The sequence below is a fragment of the Solanum pennellii genome, chromosome 9 (genome assembly GCF_001406875.1).
Source record: "Solanum pennellii chromosome 9, SPENNV200".
Lineage (NCBI taxonomy): Eukaryota > Viridiplantae > Streptophyta > Magnoliopsida > Solanales > Solanaceae > Solanum > Solanum pennellii.
Window position 1 is genome coordinate 4,170,962 of NC_028645.1, and position 23,755 is coordinate 4,194,716.

Here is a 23,755-nt window from a genome sequence, read left to right on the forward strand (position 1 = left end):
GGGGGGGGGGGGGGGGGGATAATGAGAGTGAAAAATAATTAATTGTCAACTTCATAAGTTTAGTTTATATCCTTTCTTTCTCTGAATGAACAACAAAAGATAGAAAATAGAAGTATTTATACAAGAATGTGGTGGCACTGAGAATTAATAATAGTAGCATCTTCCAAAGAAAAATAAGTTTGGATAGTACGACTGTTTCACCCTTAATCAGAGATATTGGGTTCAAGTCCAAAGTATGAAAAAAAAACCTTGTTGGGATCGGCATCCTCAAATAAGCGTGATTCAAATTTGATCAAGATTCCAATGCAAGTATCAGACACCAATCAGAAACCAGAAAGAAAAAATAAAAGAATTGTATAACATCTGTATTTTGCAAGTATTTATTTTTTTAATGGATAACCTTATATGTAACTTAAATTTTTTCCCTTTCAAATATCTATTATTTGTGATTTTTCGTACATCTCAATTATTTCATTAACATGGACAGATGAAATTTGAATTCTCTCATCAAGTGCTTGTTGTCTCCTCATAGCATAATTGTCGATTAATTTTTTCTGCTAAAGCTTAAAATATATAGAAAAAAAACATTTAATTTAAACTCTAATCTTCATTATTTGTGTCAATTTCGTTAATTATTAGGTCATACCTTCATGAATTTTATTTATATGATGATAAACCATACATAGTTGCAAAGCTTTTTGGTTGAACCCCATCAGTCGCTGGTAAAGGATAAAGGGCCATCATAATTCATAGCTAAAAAGTCTTTACATTTGCTGTCAAGGTCTAGTTATCTGTCCTTTTTCTCCCAATTTAAGACTAATTATGATTGGCTAAACTCACATAGTCAAAGTTGACATACTAAGTGAGAAAATTTAATAGAAGTTTAACGTAGTATTAGTTCAAAGTAAAGCATCCAAGAAAATAATTGTCAATCATGTAATGTTTCGAAGAGTTGCAAAATAAATAAATACATTAAAAGCTTAGCCCATATACTAAAGAAAAATTTATCCGCACTCGCTATTTATATATAAATATCTAATTTAATTTTTAATAAGATAACAATTTATCCAAATATTCATATCAAATATTGATTTGAGGTAAATATCTCGTGTAGAAAAATCTTTAATATGATCTGCATTTCTTCAATAGACATTTCAAGTGCATTTCACAACGAAAATAGTGAGTATTTGGAAAAACTACTTTTGTTTTCAAAGAGAAAAATGATATTATAACCATGAATACTAATAAGAGAAGTTTTTTTAATTTTTGTGAGTTTTGGAGTTAAAAAATTCCAAAATTCAACTTCAAGTTGAATTTCACTAAATTGTTTTCCGAAAGAAAGGAGATTGATTATAAGGTGGAAAAATCGAACTTTCATCAACAAAATGAAAGTTCACATACTCAATCAACTAAGGTACTAAATTCTTATGTCAGAGTTCAACTCCGAGAAATAAGTAAAAGAACTTCGTTACCAAAGGCCCAAAGTCATTTTTAAGAGAAGTTACTATGGGGCAAATAAATCAGAGTCTTCAAGTACGGCGATGTCAACGGAGATCATTAATAGGAGTGTCACCATCTCAATAATATAATATACACAATACTCGAAATATACGTCTAAATTAACAAGAGCAAGTGTCGGTGTGTCAGATCTAAAAAACTATTCTGCCACAGTGCCATAGCCCATAAGGACCTTTTTTGTCCATTTTCACGTTGCCACTAAAGAAACAATGTGACAATTTGGATCAAAAGGTGAAGGTATGGTTCTGATGAAGACAAGCTAACTGTCAATTTATGGTATATAATGCCAAATAAGAATGTCATTTCATAGAAATCGGACATGGAAAAGTGTAGTTATAAAATTTGGAAGTTCATGCTGCTGCCTGGTGTATTATTGCACACAGGCCAGCATGTTGAAAGTAGGTATCATATCAAGGAAAGAATAAACAACAACATATTCGATGTAATCCCGCAACTCTTGGGAGGGTAGGATGTACATATGCAGACCTTTGGAAGACCTTACTCAACTCATAAAACGAGGAAGATAAACAAAACAATTGAAGTAACATGTAGGAGTCAAAATGAAGGATAAGATACTAGATGAACTACTAAAGATGTTACAAGTCGAGGTTCATGGTTGGCTTTAATGTTACAAGCACACAGGGAGTGTACTACAGTATATACGCGACTTCTTTCTATACTTGATTCCATGACTTTTAATATAACCCAATCTCAATTTTGGCTGTGAATTCTCCTCTTGGTCAATGGAACTGCAAATGACTTAGATATAGAGTACGTTATGGAGTACTTACTGTAGGATTGTTTTACCCATTACTACTCTGGCCCATACCAGGTCGATATTCTCCAATTCCAAGCAAGTCCTGTAAATTTTTAATTGGGTTGCTTAACAAACTAATTTACAATAGTAGAGAACTGATTCTTATAGAAAGGAACAAATTATCCAGACAGCAGAAAGTGAATAGTACAAAAAGAGATGACTGGCAAGAACAAGAACAGGTGTTAGTAGTATGCCACGGACCATGCATTTTCAATAAGCAAAATGCATGTATGTTTGGTGGAAAAGAACACTGATAAAAGACTACCATATTCTTCTTCCTATGGGGATTTCAGTGTCAAATTCATGAATGGATTTTTGTGCTTAACAAAATCCCAAAAACTAGCTCATGAGGGGAGAATTACTCAAGACCTTACAAGGAGACAATGGCTCATTTCCTTCACCAATATGGGTCACAAAGTAACCCCTTCCAACAATGCTCAAGATTGGACATATGGTGCGTGGACAATATGATTACAAGAACATGAATGGGACAGGCTCTTATGTCATGTTGAGGATGGACCCTGAGCCTAATCAACCCAAATACTAGTTCAAGAGGTAAAAATAAGGAGACAACAACTCATTTCCTCCACTAATGTGAGACACAGTAGCTTGTTATTTGAATAATACTTGTACAGAATAAAGTAGTTGCAGGAATTTCATATTTGTTAGGATGAACTACAGAAAAAATGAGCCAGACAGGAGATAATCTGACTCTAGAAATAGTGCTGGGGTTAGCACATTAAAATCAACTGAAGAGCAAGAATATACGTACATCCATCTGCATATACAAGTACAGCTATGACAGTATCCGGCCTAGATAGCATCACGAGGGCCCAAAACACAAGTGTGCCTCAAAACAGTTTTATTACTCTTAATTGCTCTATGCACCTTATATAAAAGAAACAACACACCCTACTCACAAAGAACAATTTGTCACGTAAGAAGGCACAAGCTGCATTGGCTGGCAATTAAGCCTAAAGTCATTAATGAAACAAACACTCCACTAACAGATTAAGCAATGAGCAAGAGTGAATGAACAAATTGAATTTAACGAGAATAAGTAACTCATCTTTTATGGTTTCCTATGGAAGGAAATATATGTACCTGGCATGCTTTATTTTTGGCTCTGGTTTCTGCTGTGCTGGGAATGTCATGATTTGGTTTTAGAAACTTCTTCTCCCGCCGCTCACATGATCCCCATCCATCTGAGAACCTACCACCCCTACCAATGAAACAAAAGAAAGGGAAAGATGGAATAAGATGAAAAAAAGTCTAGCATAGCAACACATTTGGATAGGAATAGTTGGTGAACCAAAAGAACATACTGCATGTGTGCCCGAACTATAAATTCAGCACGCAGGACATTACGGTTGTCATCAAACTCAATGGTCTTGTCTTTAATTTCATATGATAGATTGAAGTAAAAAGATATCTTCCTCCAACCTGCACAAAAATTTGATTTCGTTCATGCAGTTTAACTGAGAGTAGAAGAAACCAATGACCAAAGTCTATTAACATACCAGTTTTTTTTATGAAGGGATGTCCAGAAATCATAGTGTAGTCAGATTTCTCCAGAATCTGTGAAATGTTTAATTACTTAAGCCCTGATGAAATCACATTCAAGTATACAAAAAATATTCATGATAAAACAACAGCTGTAATTGCTATAAACGTTAACAAAAACTGACTGGTAGTGTAGTTCTATTTATCTTGAAGGGGACTTGTAACAAGTTATTCTAGAAAAGGTGCAGACATTGCTCAGATTTCGAGAGATCGTCAAGTTTTGCCTGGACATTTAATGATTTTTCTCACTGATTTGCTGATGCAATTTAAGCACAAAATTCTGATTCCTCATCAATTCCTAGTAATTATCCATACTTTCTCTTCATCATCTTTCCTTCAGTTGCTACCAAACAAAGTTTGTTTAAGAGGCTGAAGTACTTCCATTACCATTAAAAAATTGAGAGATACATTTCTTCTGATGGCAAAAGAAGCATAATGTTCAATGAGGAAATTAGACAAGTGACAAGTCTGTCACCAAGATAGCAATAATGGGAAAATGGGAACGAAACCTTACAAATTTACGAATAGCATACATCTTACTCGCGTCCTTAATGCAAAATAGGTGAAGATGAGGATTACAAATGAGTAGACACAATAACTTGGAGAGCTTCCTCTTCAAGTGCACTAAAGTAGCTCAAAGAACAGAAAGCAAAGTTACAACTGACATCTACATTGAGAAAGAGGCTAGTATGGACTGAATCAAAAAATTGAGCTCGCATAACAACAGGTAATATACCAAATTCATATCAAATTTCAGATCGAAAAGCATCATTTATCATGCCAAAACACTCTGCTGTGCAGCTCTTAAGCAATTTGGATACAATTATACCTAACATTTGGCTAAACTATTGATAAACGTACTATCTAATGCTGGAAATATGACATAGTACAGTGAAAATTGATCAATTTACCGCCATCGCTGCATTTTGATACTCCTTGAACAGAGAAACGGATGGAAATGGACCAGCCAAGCTATGCCTAACGACACCATCTCTATCCTCACGCTGTCCATGACTCATTGTAGCCACCGGCGAACACTCCGAGACTATCGGACTGTTATACCTGTTATCATACTCCATCACCCGAGCCGGAGACCTCGTCACCGGCGACGAATAACTCATCACAGACGGATCTCTCTGCACGTGCTTAACTACCGCCATCGGATTCGGACTCGTCCTGCTCAGTCCCGAAACGCTGTTAGAATCTGACCTGGACATTTTCTGCGGCCGGTGATTTAGTACCTCTCCGTTATGGTGATGATTTTGGAAGTTTCTAGGGGTTTTGCCTAGCCTAGATTGTGGAGAAGTATTTGAGCTAGGAAAAGGCCTAATTGGAGAGTGATTGTCAGGTAGCGGTTTACTGTACTTAGTGACGGCGGTGGTGGAGGAGGCGGCAGCGGCGGCGGAATCAATTACCGCCCATAATGCAGCGTCGTCTAAATCCTTATCGTCGATAGCATAATTGATCGGAGAATCCATTTTTTTTTCTTCTTCAGAGAAGTAAAGCTTTCTCCAGAAGTTTGTGCTCAACTTTGCGGATTTGGAAATGTGAATCAATGGAACCTTACCGCCTAGTGCCTAAATTCAAATTTAAAAGAGCTTATACTTGTCGTTTCGATTTACGTGACATTTATCATATTTTGAGATTTAAATAAATTTTTCTTTGACGTTATTACAATTTTTCTCTAGTTGTGTCTTTCTTCGTTTATAACACACTTTATTTCCTCATTGACCTAAGTGCTTAAAACCACAACGGATCTTAGAGTTTGTTTGCATTTTGATAGCACGTCATAGTTTTTGAACATCTCTAGTTATTGTTGTTACAGGAAAGGAGCCTCAGAGCAACGGTAAAGTTATCTCTGTGTGATTTACAGGTCACGAGTTTGTGCCTAGGAAGCAATCATTGCATTAGAATAGACTGTCTACATCCTGTGCCAATGAAATTTCTCATGTATTCGATATTTGTTAACACTTGTAATGAAAACAAAGCTTTGCATAATGCTAGTTAAAATGCTCAATTTGTTGGAACATTGAACACTATGATCTCTACTTGGTCTTTTCTAATGTAAATGGTACTAAGAAGAAAAAAAAAAGGTTACCTGTTTCTGCATTTACTTATCAAACAACGGGAAGCCGATGGCTTCAGCCTTGTTCAGTGTAACGTGAGCTCGTCTAAGTCTTAAACAACTAAATATTACAGAAAAATGTTAAGGCGAGAACAGAATATTATCGATTTGATTCCTAACAACAAAATTATGTCAGGTCTCTAAAGAGATTCGTTTGACGTCCAGCTTTCAGTGGTAGCCCAAAATTTTGATAAATTCTGATTTCACCTCCTAAACTTGCTGTCACAATTACCATCCCCCATGCTGTTGCTTGTATAACATTGCTCCCGTGGCTATTACTACCATCCTGAGACCAAGACGAGGACCAAGATTGTGATCGGGAGCTGCTGGATGCAGATATAGAAGGTGAATCACCAAACCTATTTGACGAAGAGCCTGATGCAAATGATTCTCCGTGACCATTACCAGAATCTGTACGAGAGATTTGAGCTAAGTCTTCCTCTTCATGACTACTTTGAACTCTCTCCAATGTATTAGTTTTGTTAGGTAGAGGTGGCGTATGCCTTTTACTATTTGCCACATCCGAGTTTTCTTTTGTAGGAGAGCCTCCGTTAGGATACTGGGGTGGGAGGAAACGTTTCGAATGCCTTTTTGAATGCATCTCTACAAGTGGTGCCTCATTCTTTACACTACCTAGCCATGGTATGGCAACTGAAACATCTTTACACTGAAATCGCTCGTGAGCTTGAACTGAGATTGAAGTTCTAACTTTTCGCCTGGGGCTCCTAGGCTCCTCCCTCTTCCATATGTACACATGAGAGTCTTCACTTGCACTTATAACATACTTCCCGTCTGAACTAAACGAAGCTGCAATTTGGCTACTTGTGTTTCGGAAACCTGATGCCACCACAAAATAGATCATTCGGTTTAGTAAACACATGGATGTTGTTTTGAACTCTCGAAAAGAGTGTATATAATAGAGAACGTACCTCTAAACTTATAGATCATATCTGATCCGTCAAAAATTCTGATACGAGAATCAGCTGAAGTTATAAGTACTTCTGATGGATTCCACGGAGCAAACTGGGAATAAATGTGTTCAGTTTCCAATATATCTTGAAGAAAAAGACACATTAGCTATAGAAGAGAGAACTACCTGTAAACCAGTGACCTTCTTGAGTTGAGAATTCTTCTTAGGTTGAATTTCGATATTGTCTTTTTGTTCCAGTTTGCAGTCTGAACAATAAATACACATTGGAAATCAGCTACTGTTTCCGCGGGGTAACTATCAATTTAAAAAAAAGATGGTTTGTAATGCATTACATACCAGAAGTATTGTACATACGACAGCTTCCTTTATGTGATCCTATTAAAGCACCCTTCAAGAATGAAAAAAAAAACGAAGAATTCATTGCTACTGTCAACATTACTTGAACATGATCTATTCTATAAGCTCGTATCACTGTATCCTTGAATTCTAAGGATACAATTTTACATTACTTGTATTATGGCTCGTGTTAGGCGTAAGCTTTAGTCTAGTGAATGTTCCAATATAATACAAGTAAAATAGACATTTCTACCTGGCCATCAGGGGTGAAGCAAGTAGCAGTAACCATTTCATGAAGATCAGTCCAATCTACAACTTTTCGATCAGGTATATTCCAAATCCGAACCTTTGCATCCAGAGAACCGCTGATGAAGTAGTCATCGTCCATTGGATTGATCTGTATGCAAGTTACTGCCAGACCATAAGCTCATCAGAAGCAAATAACGCGAAGGAATCATCATATTCAAGTCTATATTGACTATCTATAAATGAAATTTGGCATCTCACCATAGTCATTGTGCGCGAACATTTTTAAGCAACTTTGAGTCTCAACATCCCATAGCCGGACAGTCTTGTCAATCGACGATGACAGCAGTTGCTGCATCCAAGTTTCACATTCCATGTTATGTATGTTTAAAACATGATAGTAGATATTATTCGATTTGTTTTCAGTAAACAACGCGGTTTTTATGCTAGTTAACTGAAATGAAAGTGGAGGAAACTAACCTGAGATCTTGACCAAGACAAGTCCAAGACATCATCCTGATGACCTTTAAGAGTGTATATTGGTTTCTCCGAAAGAGCAAAAACAGTTTCTGGTACGTTGACATACTCCGGAACTGAGTTGCCCTTTTTCTTATGTGATACTTTCCCTTTCTTCCTTCTTTCTGATGTACTATGTCCAGTCTCCGGAAGAGGAGGCCGGTCTGAATTAGACCTAGTAATTGGATGAACAGGGGAGGCACTGAATGAACCACTCGTTGGATGATTAGGCGATGCATTTGCAGAACCTCCCATTGTACCACCAACAGAGTTTAGATCATTAGTTACTTCCAATTCTTGCACTTCCCATATATGAATCAATGTATCTTCTCCTGCTGTTGCTAGATAATGTGCATCCGAGCTGAATCTTATCGTCCATATTGAACCCTCGTGAGCATGGATTTCTTGGCTTAAATGCAACGCTGTGAATTCTTTGCACGACTTCCCATGCTGACGGACTTTAATCCATTTCGAGGAGTTCTTATTCTGTTTCTGATGTTCCTCAGGTACAGCTTGTTCGCGTTCTTTATCAATAATTTTTCCACTCATACTATGTGCTACTCCTTTTATGTTCTTCAAAAGAGCAACTCCCCTTCTCTTACTATTCCTAAAACTCTTACTAAGATATGAATTCGCGTTTAGCTTCCTATCATCATCGTGACTTCTTGATCCATTTACTCGCCTCATCAGCTCCTTCACAACAGGTGAATGTCCCACATGTTTTTCAAATTCATCCATAGTAAGTTGTTTCCCTGTCTGAATATCACTCAACTTATTCCACATTCCGTTTTCATTACTCTCTTTGACGATAAACTCCTTCCCCGTGTCCAAATTCTTTATCAAGAAAAAAGAAGCAAATCCCACATCAGGATTCCCATTTGAGAACAAATCACTCCCATTTTGCATCAACGATCTGTTTTTTGTTGGCGACATTCTAACAGAAGCTGTTAATTGACATGTACCTATACTCGGTGCTAAAACACCAGAAAACGTCCTTGTTAGACGTTGTTTAGAAATGTCACCAATCAAATCATCTTTCCTTTTCTTTGTATTTACAGAAAAGTATTGTATATCTCCATCTGATCTCGACCTTACCAACTTAATCGGTTGTATAGTTACAGGCTCACGTTCTTGATTTAATCCTTTTACACGAGAAGAGTCATTCGTCTTAGTTGATTTCGTGTCTTTGATTTTCTCAACTTTCCTTGAAATAGCTCTAACAATCTTTGCACTTTTCAACTTGAGAAGGTCCTTATTGCTTGACAATCCCATACCTTGTAAGAGGCGTTTACGACGTTCCTTAATATCCCCTGGTTCAGCCATCCACATTCCATAGTCAGCGCTGCTAAATGAATGATCAGAAACTGTTTCGATTTCAATTCCTTGGAATTTCTTGATGGATGCTGATGAAAGAGTCGAAACAAAGGAGAGACGACTGTCCTCGTATTCATTATCATCATCGTCTGATCCTGAGGATCCTAAGTCAAGAGGAATGGCTGTGGAGAGACGATCACGAGACTCAAAGAAGTTGTCATCGTCATCTTGATCGTCTCCAAGACCATCCCAGCTCATCGTTAACGTTCTCCGATGATCCATCGTAGCACATTGAGAACAAAAAGAGAATATAATCAATGAAAAATGATCAAAGAAACTTGTGTTTTTGTGTTGTGTTGTGTTGTTTGTTTGTTCTCTAAAGGGAGGAAAGAGAGAAAAATAAAACAGACAAGTGGAAGAGAGAAAAATAAGGTAAGAAAGACTCTTGTGAATGTCTTACTTTATTTTAAAAAAATATTTTCTATAGGTTATCACATTTTTGTGGTTATCACTCGAGTCGATGGTCATTCGAAAATAGTCTTTTCGCCTCCATAACAGTGGCGAAATCAGAAATTTCACCAAGGGTGTCCGAGTGCGTGCTAACACACAAACACTTTAAGTTTGTGTGTCTTTACTCTTTCAAGGCGCTTGAAACCAACCGACTACATCATATTGTTATTTCAAGAGTGTCCAAAATATATTATTTCGCCACTTTGCTTATCATTTTGCTTGTATATATAGAATATAATTTTCCGACGAAGGAAACCTGACAAAAGGGTAGCTACGCCACCGCTCCATACGATAAAGGTATGGTATGCATACACATTACTCTTTCTAAACTCTATTAGTGGATTACGCCGGATATGTTGCTGTTATAACTATTGATTTTAAATTACAATGTGATATATTTAAACTTACAAGATTAAAGAACATAAATATTTTTAATTTAAAACAGTAATTATTATCATTTTTTTTTTATTTTCTTAAAGTTCGTATGAAGTTAAAATTGAGAGAAATAGATTGGAAGGAAGTATTACATCTCCTCACGTTGGCGTTTAGGTTTATCATGTCTCTGCATTTGTTGATTTTTTTTTGTTTTTAAATTTCTGACATTCTTTTTATTCCTAACCAATCATAAATCATTTATTAATTTATTTTATGATGTGCCTAAGATATGAAGAATTGGAAGGTCGTGTATTAAAAAAGTTTTATTTAATTTTCTAATCTTTTGGAATATATTTTTTGGTACTATAATTCTGGCAACAAACTTGTTGGTAAGTTATGTAGGCAATAATTGTATTATTAATAATAAATTAATAAAATACAGTGTTTGAAGCCACAATTTGTACCACGAATTATTTGCATGTATAATAAAGTTTATGAATTATGATTATAGCTAAACTATATGTGGCAATTTTCTATTCGTCAATTGTTAAATGGATGAGTTTAGTAATATAATATTTGATTTGATTAAAAATAAATAGAAGATAAGATCAGATCAAATCGACAAACTTTGTACACAATTCTTTATAACTATACTTATATATGTAAAATTTAGGTAAATGATATACTGGACAAATTACATTATATTCCTATAATATTAATATTTATTAAAAAAATTTCTTTTTGAGAAATTCGGATACTTTATAAAACAAAATGATACGTAAATAGAAATGACAGGATACTTTAATATTTTTTTTATGTTAACTGTTACTGCGTAAAAAAAGGGTAACAACTTTCCCATGATTTACGTTAATTTTTAATAAGATTACCGTCAAATCTGCATAAAAAACGTACTAATTTATTGCATTATTCAATTTCATAATAATAAAAATTCAGATTTTGAATCAGAAAAAAAATGATTTTGCGTAAAGAAAATCTCTGGAACGTCGATTCTGAATTTTCAAAGATGAATATTTCGATCTTGTTGCGACATTTTGTAATATGGGAAAGTGATGTTATGTATGAGCGATACAAAAGTGATGGGATAGTGGTTGGTGAAAATATTTCGTTCATGAATCTTATTTCAGCAATTACGGCTGAGCTGGGTATTGACGAATCGAAAAAAAATATAGAGATTAGATATGTTGTTGAAGGGAATTCGTCTCCATTGTGTATTCGGACTGATATGGGTGTAAAATTGTATATAGAAATTAAGAAACATGAGGTTGGGTTCGGAACTTATCCTTTATGCATTGATACTTCAGATAAAGGTGTTGAAGAGATAATAAATTTCGATGCAACAACAGGTGCCATCATGTGTGTTGAGGGTGAAAAAAGCGACGCAAAGGCTCTCAATATTGTTGAATCATCAATTGATGATGCATATTACATACCGGAAAAAAGCGATGCAAAGGCTCTCAATATTTCTATATACAATTTTACACCCATATCAGTCCGAATACACAATGGAGACGAATTCCCTTCAACAACATATCTAATCTCTATGTTTTTTTTCGATTCGTCAATACCCAGCTCAGCCGCAATTGCTGAAATAAGATTCATGAATGAAATATTTTCACCAATCACTATCCCATCACTTTTGTATAGCTCATACATAACATCACTTTCCCATATTCCAGAACGTCGCAACAGGATCGAAATATTCATCTTTGAAAATTCAGAATCGGCGTTCTAGAGATTTTTTTTTACGCAAAATCGTTTTTTTTTTTCTGATTCAAAATCTGAATTTTTTAATATTATGAAATTGAATAATGCAATAAATTAGTACGTTTTTTATGCAGATTTGACGGTAATCTTGTTATATAGTTAATGTAAATCATGGGAAAGTTGTTACTCTTTTTTTGCGCAGTAACAGTTAACATAAAAAAAAAAATTAAAGTATTCGGCCATTTCTATTTACGTATCATTTTATTTTATAAAGTATCCTGATTTCTCAAAAGAAGGATTTTTGGTAAATATTGATATTATAGGGATAGAATGTAATTTGTCATTTACAGTATGTCATTTGCTTAATTTTTATTTTATATTATTATTTATAAATTCTTATATCTTATGTACTTTTTATTATTTGTTTCATATTATGAGACTTATGATTAAATACTATAATGAAAATAATTTTTAGCGATAATAAATAGACATATTAATAAAGAATGTCAAAAATTTTATCGGCATTAATTAAGTGTCATTAGATTCAATATCATCGAAGCATTTAAGGACATATATAAAGAGTGGTAATCGCCGCTAAAAATACATAATTAATGACAATTGTTAATTAATTTTCGCTAAAGTTCATTTTTGATGTATTGAAATTGGATATTGTTGGAGAAACTAGTGATAGTTTTTTTTTCAAAAAAAGAAGAAGTGATCTCACACCTAGGTAAATGAACAGTTTTTGCATTGCCTAATTGACACTACATAAAAATGATTTAGCGTCAATTAAATAATGATAATAGCTTAATTGTCATTAAATATATATTTTTATCAGCAATTAACACTTTTATATGTGTCTCTTAAACCTCTAGCAACTCTAAATCTAATGACACTTGACTTTCTATTTTAAAATTACTTGTAAGTAGGTGGAAGTTTCAATTTTCTATTTTTTTAGATAAAGAAATGATCGGTAATAATATTTTTTTTGATATATTGTATAGTTATCTCTCTTAATTAATTCTATTTGATCGATTTAACTGATTTTTAATTATTATTTTTTTACACCTCTACTTACTTCTATCGGAAAACCTTTTTGAGAAAAAATAAAAACTGTCAAGGAGAAAGAATCATTATATTTTGGGAATCTTTTCTTTACTTTACTTTTTATGAACTACATAACACCTTGATCACAAAAGAAGATAGATGAAAATACAATAAAGTTTTCCACAAAAAAATAAGAAGTAGAAGACAATAAAGTTGTATGTTATGTCTACCCCTCATATATAAATAAATAAAAAAAAAAGAAGTTAAAAATCACAAGAAAAAACATGAAAGCATACAAATTGAAAAAACAAAATAGAATCAAACTATATTAATTACGATGTTGAATAATCTAATTTTTTTTTATCACAATGTATAATTAACAATTTAAAATATTTAAAAGATATAAACCTGTTATAGAAAAACGCAACTTCTAAAATAATGATAAATAACAATTTGAATCATATAAAATGAAACGGATGAAAAAAATATGTTTAATTTCTTCTCTATCGAAATAAAAACAAAAACAAAAGATATACCATATATATTAACGACTTATTAATAAAATAAAATAAACTAAAGATTAATTTTGTACAAAAATCTAATTTAATATGTAATAATTCTCCCTTGTTCTTCTTCTTGTTTGGTATGATTAAGAATTTCTTGATTTTCCGGTCAAAATCTAGCGGTATGGCGATGGCGATAATCGTTCCATACTCTAATATTTCTTTCCCCTCTTCTTAGTGATGATGAAGCTTTTCGTTTAATACCATTATAGTTACGTCTTGGTGCACCAGGACATGTTGTTAAAATTGGAATTTTTGATTCCAAAGAAGTTGGAGTCCTAAATCCATCATTGTAATCTTCTTGTAGCACTACCACTTGGTTTTCAACAACAACAATGGGGTGTGGTGCTACTATTATATCATTGACAACCTCATCTTCAACGTGTTGTATATCTTCTTGTACTAATTCTAATTCTTCTTCAACGTGTTGTATAACTATTGTCTCATTAACAACATCTTGATGATCATCTTGATTAGAAACTTGATGCAATATTACTATGTTGTTAGTGTCCTTTGTAATATCTTGACACTCTTCTTGCAATACCATTATTTTCTTGATTCCTATTGTAATATCTTGACACTTTTGTGGATTGTTTTGGTGCAATGTTTCTCTTTTGTTGGCATCATCATCTTTTTGTTCATCCATTATAATATCTTGATGCAATATGACAATTTTCTTGATATCATCATCTTTTTGATGATTTGTTGTAATATCTAGACACCCTTTTGGATCTTTAAAAGTGGGTAGTTGTTGGTTTTCACTAGAATTGCTCTCATCAAAATTTGACATATTCATGATATACTCAAATCTTGAAACAAGAAAGGGTCTTGGGGGGTTAAAAATTGTTTTTTTTTTTGTTGATGTATTATAAAGGGGAGAATAGGAATAGGTGTAGTAGTTACATTGGAATTAGGAGAAGAAGAAGAGTTTTTTTTTATCAAATAAAAGTTTACCAAATATTGTTGGACCTAGCTAGCTCTTTTAGTTCAAATTGATGGTAATTTGTGTATAGTTTCACAAGTTTGAAGAGGAAAGGGAAAGAGAAACAAAAGATGGAAAATAATTATTACGTTTTATATTAAGGTTTATATATGGTTAAAGTTTTGGGTGAAGGATCCAATGCATACAAACTCTCATAAAATTCTTCTTTTTTAAGTAGTTTTTGGGTAATATTATTTGTTGTGTTTAATTTGGTCATGAATATGACTTCGTAATTATAGTAATTAACTCATTTTTATTCGTCACGTATTGGTTTTTAAATGTCAAACATTATAAATTTTGATAAATGTATTGTTTTATTATATTAGTAATTAAAAAGAATACAACTTAATTATAGCATTTAGTATGTATATAGTTTTCAAACATCTATATAACTTTTAAATATTAAACTAATTTAATTTAATTTAGCTTAAAAATTAATTATACTAGTAAAAGTGAAGGGAATGGTTATTTCTTTTATTTTCATTTTTTCATTCTATTTCTGTTCAATTTATTTATTCAGATTTAATTTGACGTGTAATATCTTTTTTGAATCATATGATCTTAAATTAAAGATATATCATATATATTACACTATATTTTATTCTTGTTATCTTATATGAGGTAAAAAGTAAAAATAAAAAATTATTTTAAATATTGTACAAATATATATATTTTTTTAATTTCGTACATAGGGTTGATGGGTAGCTTTTGTTTGGTTTTCTGATTTCCTACGCACTTTGATGCAAAGCAGGCACGTGCCTTCTTTTTTTTTTAAATAAAAAAAAGAAAATTTATATTAAATAATAATTTAATTTTGATATTTTACTTTGACATATTTAAAATAATAACTAACTTTTGAAGATACATGATAATGGATTACATTCTCATTATAAATTCATAATTGGAATATGGAGGGTAGAGTGTATGTAACGTTATTTCTACTATAGCCGATTAAGTAAAACATAATAAAACTTTCACATATAGTCATTAAAAATAGCTTAATTATTCTCCATAGCTATAGTCTGATAATTATAATTCATAACTACATATAATAGGGAGGAGAGAAGCGAGCGAGACTGGGAGAGAGAGGAGAGAAAGTGGAAGAGATGTGAATTGTATATGTGTATTGGTTAGATAATTGTATATTATTTGTATATATGACAAGAGAGATTGGGAGAGGGAGGAGAGAGGCGAGTGAGAGAAGGCAGAGAGCGGGAGAGAGGTGAATTATATATGTATATTGGTTAGATAATTGTATATTATACATATGCATTTGTATAAAAAACAATCGATATTGGGAGAGAGAGGAGAGAGGCGAGCGAGATTGAGAGAGGGAGGAGAGTAGGAGAGAGGTGAATTTTATATGTATATTGATTGAATAATTGTATATTATACATATGTATTTATATATTTTGGTGAATTATACATATACAAATGTGACTAATTATACAAACTCGAAGTTAACCCACATAATTAATGTATATGTTAGTCGTGAGTGGTAATTATAACAAACTATAGCTATGATGAGTAACTAAATAGTATAAATTTATTTAACCGCGTAATTACCCCATAAATTAATGATGAAATGATCAATAGCAATATATAGCAAATAATTATATGATAATTAGAGCAAAGAACACGAAGAGTAGAACTGAACTTGAAGAGTAAGTAAGAAATTAAAGTATAGTAACAATACAAATGAGAAAAACTAGGCAATGCATGACCATTCGTTAACCTTTCTATCCTAATTATCGATATTCATAATTTTTTTATTTAAGTTCATATCTCCTCGATAAGTTACAACATGTGTATATGTATATCTTATCTAATCATATTTTTTCCATACTTTTTCGACCTTCATCGCCTTAGAAAATTGATGCATTTAAGTAAGCCAAAATAAGAATGCTGCTCGAAAATATTCTCAATACGACAAGATATTCATTCATTATAGTAATAATTTATTTATCTTTCAATTGTGTTTATGAGTCATTAATTACTACGACTTAAATGTTTTAGTAACGTACTAATTTGTAACATTTGCTCGTCATGAGTTACAAATACTACTACAACTTCTCATTGCATTTGACCCATAGGAACTACGACTATAAATTTCAATTTTTTCGCATATCAATATGATAAAAAAGTATATCATAAAGTATCCATTAAAATTTTTATCGTTTGATTAGAAAAAAAGAAAATAATGACGATTAAAAATAAATAAAGGTAGTAATATCTTTTTAAGAGACCGTTCAATAATTTGATACACAAATATGAATATATATACTCCGATCATCTCATTTTAGTTTATGCGGTAAAGTTTGAATTTGCACAACACCCTTATTTGACTAAATTTTTGAAATTTGTGGTAGTAAAATCATATAATATACTGTGTGATTAAGATAAAATGAAGGTTTTTCAATTTTTTAAAAGTGATGTGTTTGAAATGTACTAAAAGATATTGTCAGATTAATTAAAATGAAGAATTGGAGTAATTATCATATTGAATAAAACAGTAAGAACTAAGAAGGAAAACTTACGTAAATATACTATAATAAAAAAATATTTATCATTTATGGCAATAGTATTTCTTTTTCACTTGATCACTTTTAATTCATTTATAATACAAGTTTAATTCATATTACAAAGAATAATTTTTTATTCTCATATAATACAAATTTTAATGATAGATAATTCATCTATCACATATTTTAATACACTTTTAATACAATGTTGTCAAATTTTTACCAAACAAACATAATATATTTTAAAAAACAAGTATTATTCATATATAATTTAAATATATTGCATACATAATTCACTTTTATACATATTGCAGATTTAACATAGTATTGCTATAAATGATAATAAATACAGAGTATTGCTAAAATCAATAATTATTTATTAAAATGTACCAATTCATGTAATTTTCCAACTAGGGCTAGGGAATGCCTTGTGAGGCCCAAGTAATTGAAATGTAAGTCATTAATTTACGTGCAAATTACGAGAAATACGCTATTTATGTTTTTCTTATTTGCAATATTTTATTTAATTTTTAATTTTTTTCAAAAAACATGTTATTCTTTAATGTATATGAGCTATATAGTAATGTGTTCGAGTCAGTATTTAATGTATTCGAACTACATATTATGTATCCGAGCTACATATTATATATTCAGTTTATGCTATCATGTGTCCGATATACTCTCTAATATATCCGATCTACATATTATGTATACGATTTATATTACTTTTAAGAAATTAGTGTAATTACAAACTATGATGGATAGATTGTAATTTCATATTAAAAATTATGGGATTATGTAAGTTGTCATTAATCAATTGCATATATATTGTTTCCTAAGTACATCTCCAACTAAACGGATCGATCTATCCAAAAAAAAAAGATTTTATTTTCCATTTGAGCTTTTGATCTTCGATATTCGTATTGAGATACAATTAAACTCGAATTTACATGTTGTGGGATTCATTTTTAAAGACGACACTCTTAAATAAGATTTTTATTTTTATTTTTAGGATCTCAAACTTATCTCTGATTAAAATGAAAATTTTATAATAATTTCACCATGATTCATATTAATCCAAATTCTTTTTTTTTTTTTATAAAAAATTAAAGGTGTTTATAAATCGCCTCCACTCCCAAATAAGTATCATTTAGATTTTGACCTACTTAATTAGAAACTATGTGATTTATTTTTCGTCTTTCTATGCCCTCATCGATTATTTATTGGGCTATCATACGGAACATAACAAAGCATAATTCGTAAATTAATTAGTAGTTTAATTACTGTATTTGTTATAATCTACATCTTTAGGGAAATTATGCACCACCACACGCACTATATTAAAATATATATGTTAATTTGTCTTTGTTTGTTTTGGAGTAGTTCAGAAGCCAAAGTCAAATACATAAATAAAAATAAATAATAAGAAAAGAAAAAAATTAACTCACGAGGCATCATTACATGTTACGTATGTGTTTTAACGATGATTTTGCCCCCAAGGTTCGGGATCTCTTCACTTTAATGAGAGCACTCTTTTTATAAATGAAGAAAAAAAATTATATTGAAAATATTGCTTTAGAAATGGGTTTTACGATGCTGAATTTAAAGGTCATTTAATTTTATTATTTTATTTTGTATCAATAAAATTACTCAACTAAATTTATCACTAAAAATTATTACATTACAAAGTAAGTATTTTTTTTGGCTAGGGACAAACTTAATTAGTAAAACAAATATTATAATTATTACTTCATATTTCAACCTTACAATGTATCGATGTTTTTCTAGCAAAAAAGTATCATACTCAAAACTTTTGGACTTTTCAAGTCTCTCAAATATCCTAATCTCGCTGAGGATTTATTACAATGGGGTAAGAATACATGCACACCATCCTTCCTAAATTCAAAGTTATCTCGAAAGACTTAAAATTTCTCGAATATTCTGACAAATGCAAAATGAGTTAAAATGACGAATAACAATATCTCAATATAGTCCTACAAATGGGATTAGGAGAGGATAGAATATACACAGACCGTACCTTTAACTTGAGAAGTAGAAAACTTATTTTCGATAGACCCTCGACTCAAGAAAAAACATTTCGGCTAAAATAGAGGGAAACTATCCAGGTAGCCTGCAGGTAGTTTTTCACTTTCACTAGGTATGGTGGTGATACGAGTTGACTTAGAAGTAACATTGAGGATTTATATAGCTAACTTCAACTTGTTTTCATTCGTGAAAAAAATGATAGTGAACAAGCTCCATTTCACTTCACCAACACCTTTGGGAATATGTGTACCGGCTTACCCAATATTTGGCACTTTCCATGATTGCAACATGAACAAATTTTGTTCATGATCAAATTACAGCCTAAGATGTATGACCATATAATGTTAACTGTTGTCTTTTATCATATTATTTACTTTGATTCCGATAAACTAAATACTTTTTTGCAACAAACACAGGTAGCAAAATCGGTATACAAGTAAGAGGGCCCTTCAAACTCTTTCAAGTTTAAGTCAGATGAGCCAATAGAAGAGATTTCCTACCCCTAATCATCAACATATAAGAGCCAATTTGTCCCAACAAAACACTGTTATAGAGGAAACTTATAATATGCAACATGCAACAACATACTTGATAGATGGGTCAGTATACATGTCTGTCGAAGATGACAACAAATTTTAAAGTGACAGAAACAGTCCACAGTATACAGATGAAGCTATGTGGAAAGTAAAAAAGGACAGTCTACTCCTGCTATAAATTGTTGAACATCCAAAGAACAATGAGAAAAGAAGATGACCTGGAACAGAAAAGCTGTCTATTTCTCCTTTCGTTTCTCGACTTGATACTCAAACAGATTCATTCTCAAGGAATGAGGGATGCTACCAAGATTGGATTAAGCAGCTGAACCCAAACATTTTCAGGCCTCTAAAACCAGTAAACATCCTCCCTAAAACACACAGTGATTGTAACAGCAAACACTTTCTTTTCATCTGCGTTATCCTGATTCCAATTATACATCAGAGAGTACAACACGCTTGCCCTATAGTACAAATTTGCAAATACTCTCCTTCCCAATCAGCAGCATATCATGAACCAATTACTATCGCTAGAGGGACAGAAGGGGTTCATCCGAACCTTATATGTGAAAATCTTGACACCGACACCCACTGACTCTAAATACTGGATATGGCCTACACTATAATCCATGTAGTAAATGGTAAAGCTTGCATCTTCCAAAGCATCCTTACATAAGCTTTCTAGCAGTTTATCACACCACCATCCGTTGCTTAAACTCGAGGGGTAAATGATAGCTTTCCAGTTCTCAACTACAGAAACTAAAAAACAAAAGCCTCAACAATAGAATTAACAAGGGTCAAGCAAATATCAAAGAGTGGGTCTAAAGCTACTGAATTGCAGCTGACAAAGAGAACTCTGTCTGTGTCAAGTCAAAACCAAACAAGCAAAATGAAATAGAGGGAATGAAAAAGACTAAGACACATTTTTATATATAGATTTTAAAACAACATTTAACTTGCCCGTAAAAATGGATTGAGATCCACTTTCAATTACTACCAAAATAATAAATATAGAGTAAACATCATAATTACAACAAAGTTTTTTTCTCATTCAATTACTGAAAGACAAACTAACTAAGAAGAAAGCAATTTACTAGTAATGATGTCCAACATTGACAAGAGTTGTTAACACAAAGCCAAAAGGATGCACAGACTTCACATCACTATATGTCCAAACCTCCCTTCACCTACATAAAAACACATAAGAGAGTTAGTAACTTGCAAATGCTGAAACTTGATCATACTTCAACCAATCAAGAAGTAGGTTTTCCAAAACAATTTCCAGGTTCCTTTCTTAAGCTTAATCCAAACTGAATATCATATTAACATTTATGAAAACAGCAACCAGGGGAAGAATGAAAAATTATTTGATTTGCTAACATGAAAGTTACATAATAATTAATAATGACAAAGTTTAGAACAAAAAGGAAGGTCTCGTTACCCTTGGCCTAACAATTGGGAACTCCAAAGGCTTATTCTTATTTATATGTTCCACCACCTTAGCTTGAAAATATTCACTGTCGCCATTTTTGACCGTAAAGGTAATATAGTAAACGAAGCCTTGACATCCACCTTCATTAACCTTGACAATACGGTCGACCTCATATTTGGTGCCCTAAAATGAAGGAATATAGAGGAATCTTATTAGCTTTACAAAGAAACAAGGAAAAAGATAATGGAAAGCGTGAGTAGGGCTTACATTGTCCGTATTGTAATGCTCAAGTGCCTTTGCACAATAATCCTTCAACATTTCAACATTGGCAGGAGTGTCTAAGTAGTTAGTCATGGGGTAAATGCTAGTTAGTGGACACGAACCGGGATAATCCTTAATGTCAAATCCCTATCAAAGTTAACAAAAAAAAAAACATAATCAATTAAAAACATATATGTTTGTTAAATGATATTTTTCGTTTTACTGAGAAGAATCACAACAACAACAACAAGTAGAGATATGAATCTAAAATTCTCCATAAACAATCATAGAGCAAACAATGAGTTGAACAATAGCAACAACAACAAGTAGAGATATGAATCTAACATTCTCCATAAACAATCATAGAGCAAACAATGAGTTGAACAATAGCAACAACAACAAGTAGAGATATGAATCTAACAAAACCATAATAATCGTAAAGCAAATAGAGAAAAGATACCTCACTCTCACGGATCTGGTCGAAGTACCTATCCCAAACAGCTTTATCCGCCTTTTTTTCACCGGGACCGACAGGGCAATATAACTCTTCAATTGCTTCTTGGATATCCAAGTCGTTTTCGCTTGTATCTGAAAGAGAGTATGATAAAGGTTGCTCACTTTCGCAATCGCTGGATTCTCCATCTTCTTCATCCACTTTTTGTTTCTTCAACGACGACGGATAATCCGATTCGCTTGAGGATTGTCTCTGCGGACAATCTGATTCACTTGAGGATCCTCCGTATTGGCACGGCAGAGGCGATTGTGGTGGCGGTGGCGGTGGCGGTGGCGGCGATAACATGATGAGAACGATCAGAGAATAGGGTAACAATAGACGATCAACTTTACAAATTGTTATCTCTTACCTGATACTTATCCTACCCTATTTATTAGTATAAATAAAGTTTACCATCAACAATTCCTTTCCCACTTCAAATTTGTTTTGACAAATAAATCTCCACTAAATTTTCATTTAACCCCAAACTTCTCTTAGGTACGTGTATATAGCCTTTGACTTTTACTTTTGTAGTTTAATTACCATAAATAAAATTGTTATGGAATAAGCTATAATAATATTGTCAAACTATTTTTATTTTATAAATACATAAAAGTTTTTGAGATACAATAAGTATGCCTCTAATGAGACTTAGTCCCGTGTGGTTAAAATGACCACTATTAGATGTGGGTGTCAAGAAGAAATGGGATTTGCACCAGCTCGATGTGAACAATGCCTTCTTGCATGGTGATTTGCAAGAAGAGGTATATATGAAGTTTCCTCCTACTCCTAATCATGTCTGCAGATTAAGGAAGTCCCTATATGGTCTAAGGCAGGACTCTCGACAATGGTATGCTAGAATAGCTGCTGCTCTACAATATTGGCCAAAGAGGACACTATTCCTCTTTGAATGATTACTCATTCTTCTCTAAGCATACATGTGATCTGGTTTCATTCCTTGCCGTTTATGTTGATGACATTCTTGCCACAGGGAATGATCTTGCTGAGTTGCATCAGTCTGAAACATTTTCTCAATACTGAATTCAAGGGAGCTGCTAAAGGAAAATATCTGTGTCTTGTGTGTGGCTGATAAAATCTATTAATGTTTAGCCATTGTGGAGCTGGTAAAGATCTATCTTCTATTATCTGTTCATTTAACACACATTTTTTTTATTATTAGAATAGAATCTGATTCTCTGGTACTTTGCGTAATGACTATTACCAGTAACTGAAACTGAAATTTCATCCTGGACAAATTGAATCTGATAGGATGTTTAAGTCCAAAGTTTGTTCCTACCATCATTGTTGAAATCACTGAAGAGCATTAGAGCACAATTAAGGAGAGTTTAGTACTATTGATGAACAATTCACTTGTTGAATGTACTCAATTCAGCCCCAGTGGTAGAGAATATGATGCTGTTTTTTATGTAAACGAGGCTATTGACTTTGCTAACAGAGAACTGTCAAAAGATGGACCATTCACCATTACAACGAGACCGGTGTTTGATATTTCTTACGGAGTGAAATGTAAAAACAAAATCTCTTCTGTTTCAGCTAGCAATATGCAGGAGAAGGATGACAAAGATGATCTGAACGAGCTAGGTGCACATCAGGACGATTTATGGATTCTCAATCCACTTGAAGTTGCTGAGTGTTGGGAATTAAACACACAACACACACAAATAATCTAGAGAAAAGAGAAACGGAACACAAACGGGACACACAAGAATTTAACGTGGTTCGGTTTCCCTACTCCACGACTGTAACAGGAGGATTTTTATTTCACTTGTGCTGCTATGAATTACAAATACAAGGATCATATTTATAGGAAAACCAAATGGTTAACCTAGGGTTTCAGTAATGGGTCGGGCCGGCTCACAAGCCTCCACAAAGCCCAACA

The 23,755-nt window shown here is 32.7% G+C and overlaps 4 protein-coding genes across 5 annotated transcripts; all 4 read right to left on the reverse strand.

The window, feature by feature from the left end:
- Positions 1-1,557: 1,557 nt before the first annotated feature.
- Positions 1,558-5,468, reverse strand: LOC107029826. The gene is made up of 5 exons (XM_015231270.2): positions 4,810-5,468; positions 3,856-3,913; positions 3,661-3,778; positions 3,440-3,557; positions 1,558-2,378 (listed from the first exon to the last, which is right to left on the reverse strand). Exons 1-5 carry the CDS (start codon positions 5,374-5,376, stop codon positions 2,322-2,324), a joined length of 918 nt encoding a protein of 305 aa, XP_015086756.1. The 5' UTR covers positions 5,377-5,468; the 3' UTR covers positions 1,558-2,321.
- Positions 5,469-5,875: 407 nt separating this feature from the next.
- On the reverse strand, positions 5,876-9,766 carry LOC107029852 (WD repeat-containing protein 44). Its single transcript, XM_015231299.2, has 7 exons — positions 8,017-9,766; positions 7,798-7,888; positions 7,544-7,701; positions 7,291-7,342; positions 7,120-7,199; positions 6,953-7,046; positions 5,876-6,860 (listed from the first exon to the last, which is right to left on the reverse strand). The coding sequence occupies exons 1-7, from the start codon at positions 9,646-9,648 to the stop codon at positions 6,151-6,153; spliced, it is 2,817 nt and encodes a 938-aa protein (XP_015086785.1). The 5' UTR covers positions 9,649-9,766; the 3' UTR covers positions 5,876-6,150.
- Positions 9,767-13,651: 3,885 nt separating this feature from the next.
- Positions 13,652-14,382, reverse strand: LOC107029853. The gene has a single exon (XM_015231300.2). It carries the CDS (start codon positions 14,380-14,382, stop codon positions 13,696-13,698), a length of 687 nt encoding a protein of 228 aa, XP_015086786.1. The 3' UTR covers positions 13,652-13,695.
- Positions 14,383-19,748: 5,366 nt separating this feature from the next.
- Positions 19,749-22,267, reverse strand: LOC107031034. 2 transcript variants are annotated; one of them, XR_001458176.2, is made up of 5 exons: positions 21,823-22,267; positions 21,369-21,509; positions 21,111-21,284; positions 20,764-20,856; positions 19,749-20,428 (listed from the first exon to the last, which is right to left on the reverse strand). XR_001458176.2 is itself a non-coding variant. In XM_015232228.2 (4 exons), the coding sequence occupies exons 1-4, from the start codon at positions 22,159-22,161 to the stop codon at positions 20,833-20,835; spliced, it is 678 nt and encodes a 225-aa protein (XP_015087714.1). In that variant the 5' UTR covers positions 22,162-22,267; the 3' UTR covers positions 20,574-20,832. The 2 variants fall into 2 exon arrangements, 1 of the variants encoding a protein (XP_015087714.1); XM_015232228.2 differs by lacking the exon at positions 19,749-20,428 and having other exon boundaries at positions 20,574-20,856.
- Between the last annotated feature and the right edge of the window lie 1,488 nt (positions 22,268-23,755).

Bases quoted from the DNA above. Each gene is read 5' to 3' on its own strand.
- LOC107029826 (XM_015231270.2), bottom strand. From the start codon at position 5,376: ATGGATTCTCCGATCAATTATGCTATCGACGATAAGGATTTAGACGAC. The intron at 3,914-4,809 runs GTAAATTGATCA...AACATTTCACAG, and splicing joins ATCAAAATGCAGCGATGGCG to ATTCTGGAGAAATCTGACTA. The intron at 2,379-3,439 runs GTACATATATTT...AAAAATTTACAG, and splicing joins CCAAAAATAAAGCATGCCAG to GACTTGCTTGGAATTGGAGA.
- LOC107029852 (XM_015231299.2), bottom strand. From the start codon at position 9,648: ATGGATCATCGGAGAACGTTAACGATGAGCTGGGATGGTCTTGGAGAC. The intron at 7,889-8,016 runs GTTAGTTTCCTC...ACTTGGATGCAG, and splicing joins TGTCTTGGTCAAGATCTCAG to CAACTGCTGTCATCGTCGAT. The intron at 7,047-7,119 runs GTAGTTCTCTCT...ATTTATTCCCAG, and splicing joins AGAAGGTCACTGGTTTACAG to TTTGCTCCGTGGAATCCATC.
- LOC107029853 (XM_015231300.2), bottom strand. From the start codon at position 14,382: ATGAATATGTCAAATTTTGATGAGAGCAATTCTAGTGAAAACCAACAA.
- LOC107031034 (XM_015232228.2), bottom strand. From the start codon at position 22,161: ATGTTATCGCCGCCACCGCCACCGCCACCGCCACCACAATCGCCTCTG. The intron at 21,510-21,822 runs GTATCTTTTCTC...TAACTTTGATAG, and splicing joins ACCAGATCCGTGAGAGTGAG to GGATTTGACATTAAGGATTA. The intron at 20,857-21,110 runs GTAACGAGACCT...GTTTTTATGTAG, and splicing joins TCCCAATTGTTAGGCCAAGG to GTGAAGGGAGGTTTGGACAT.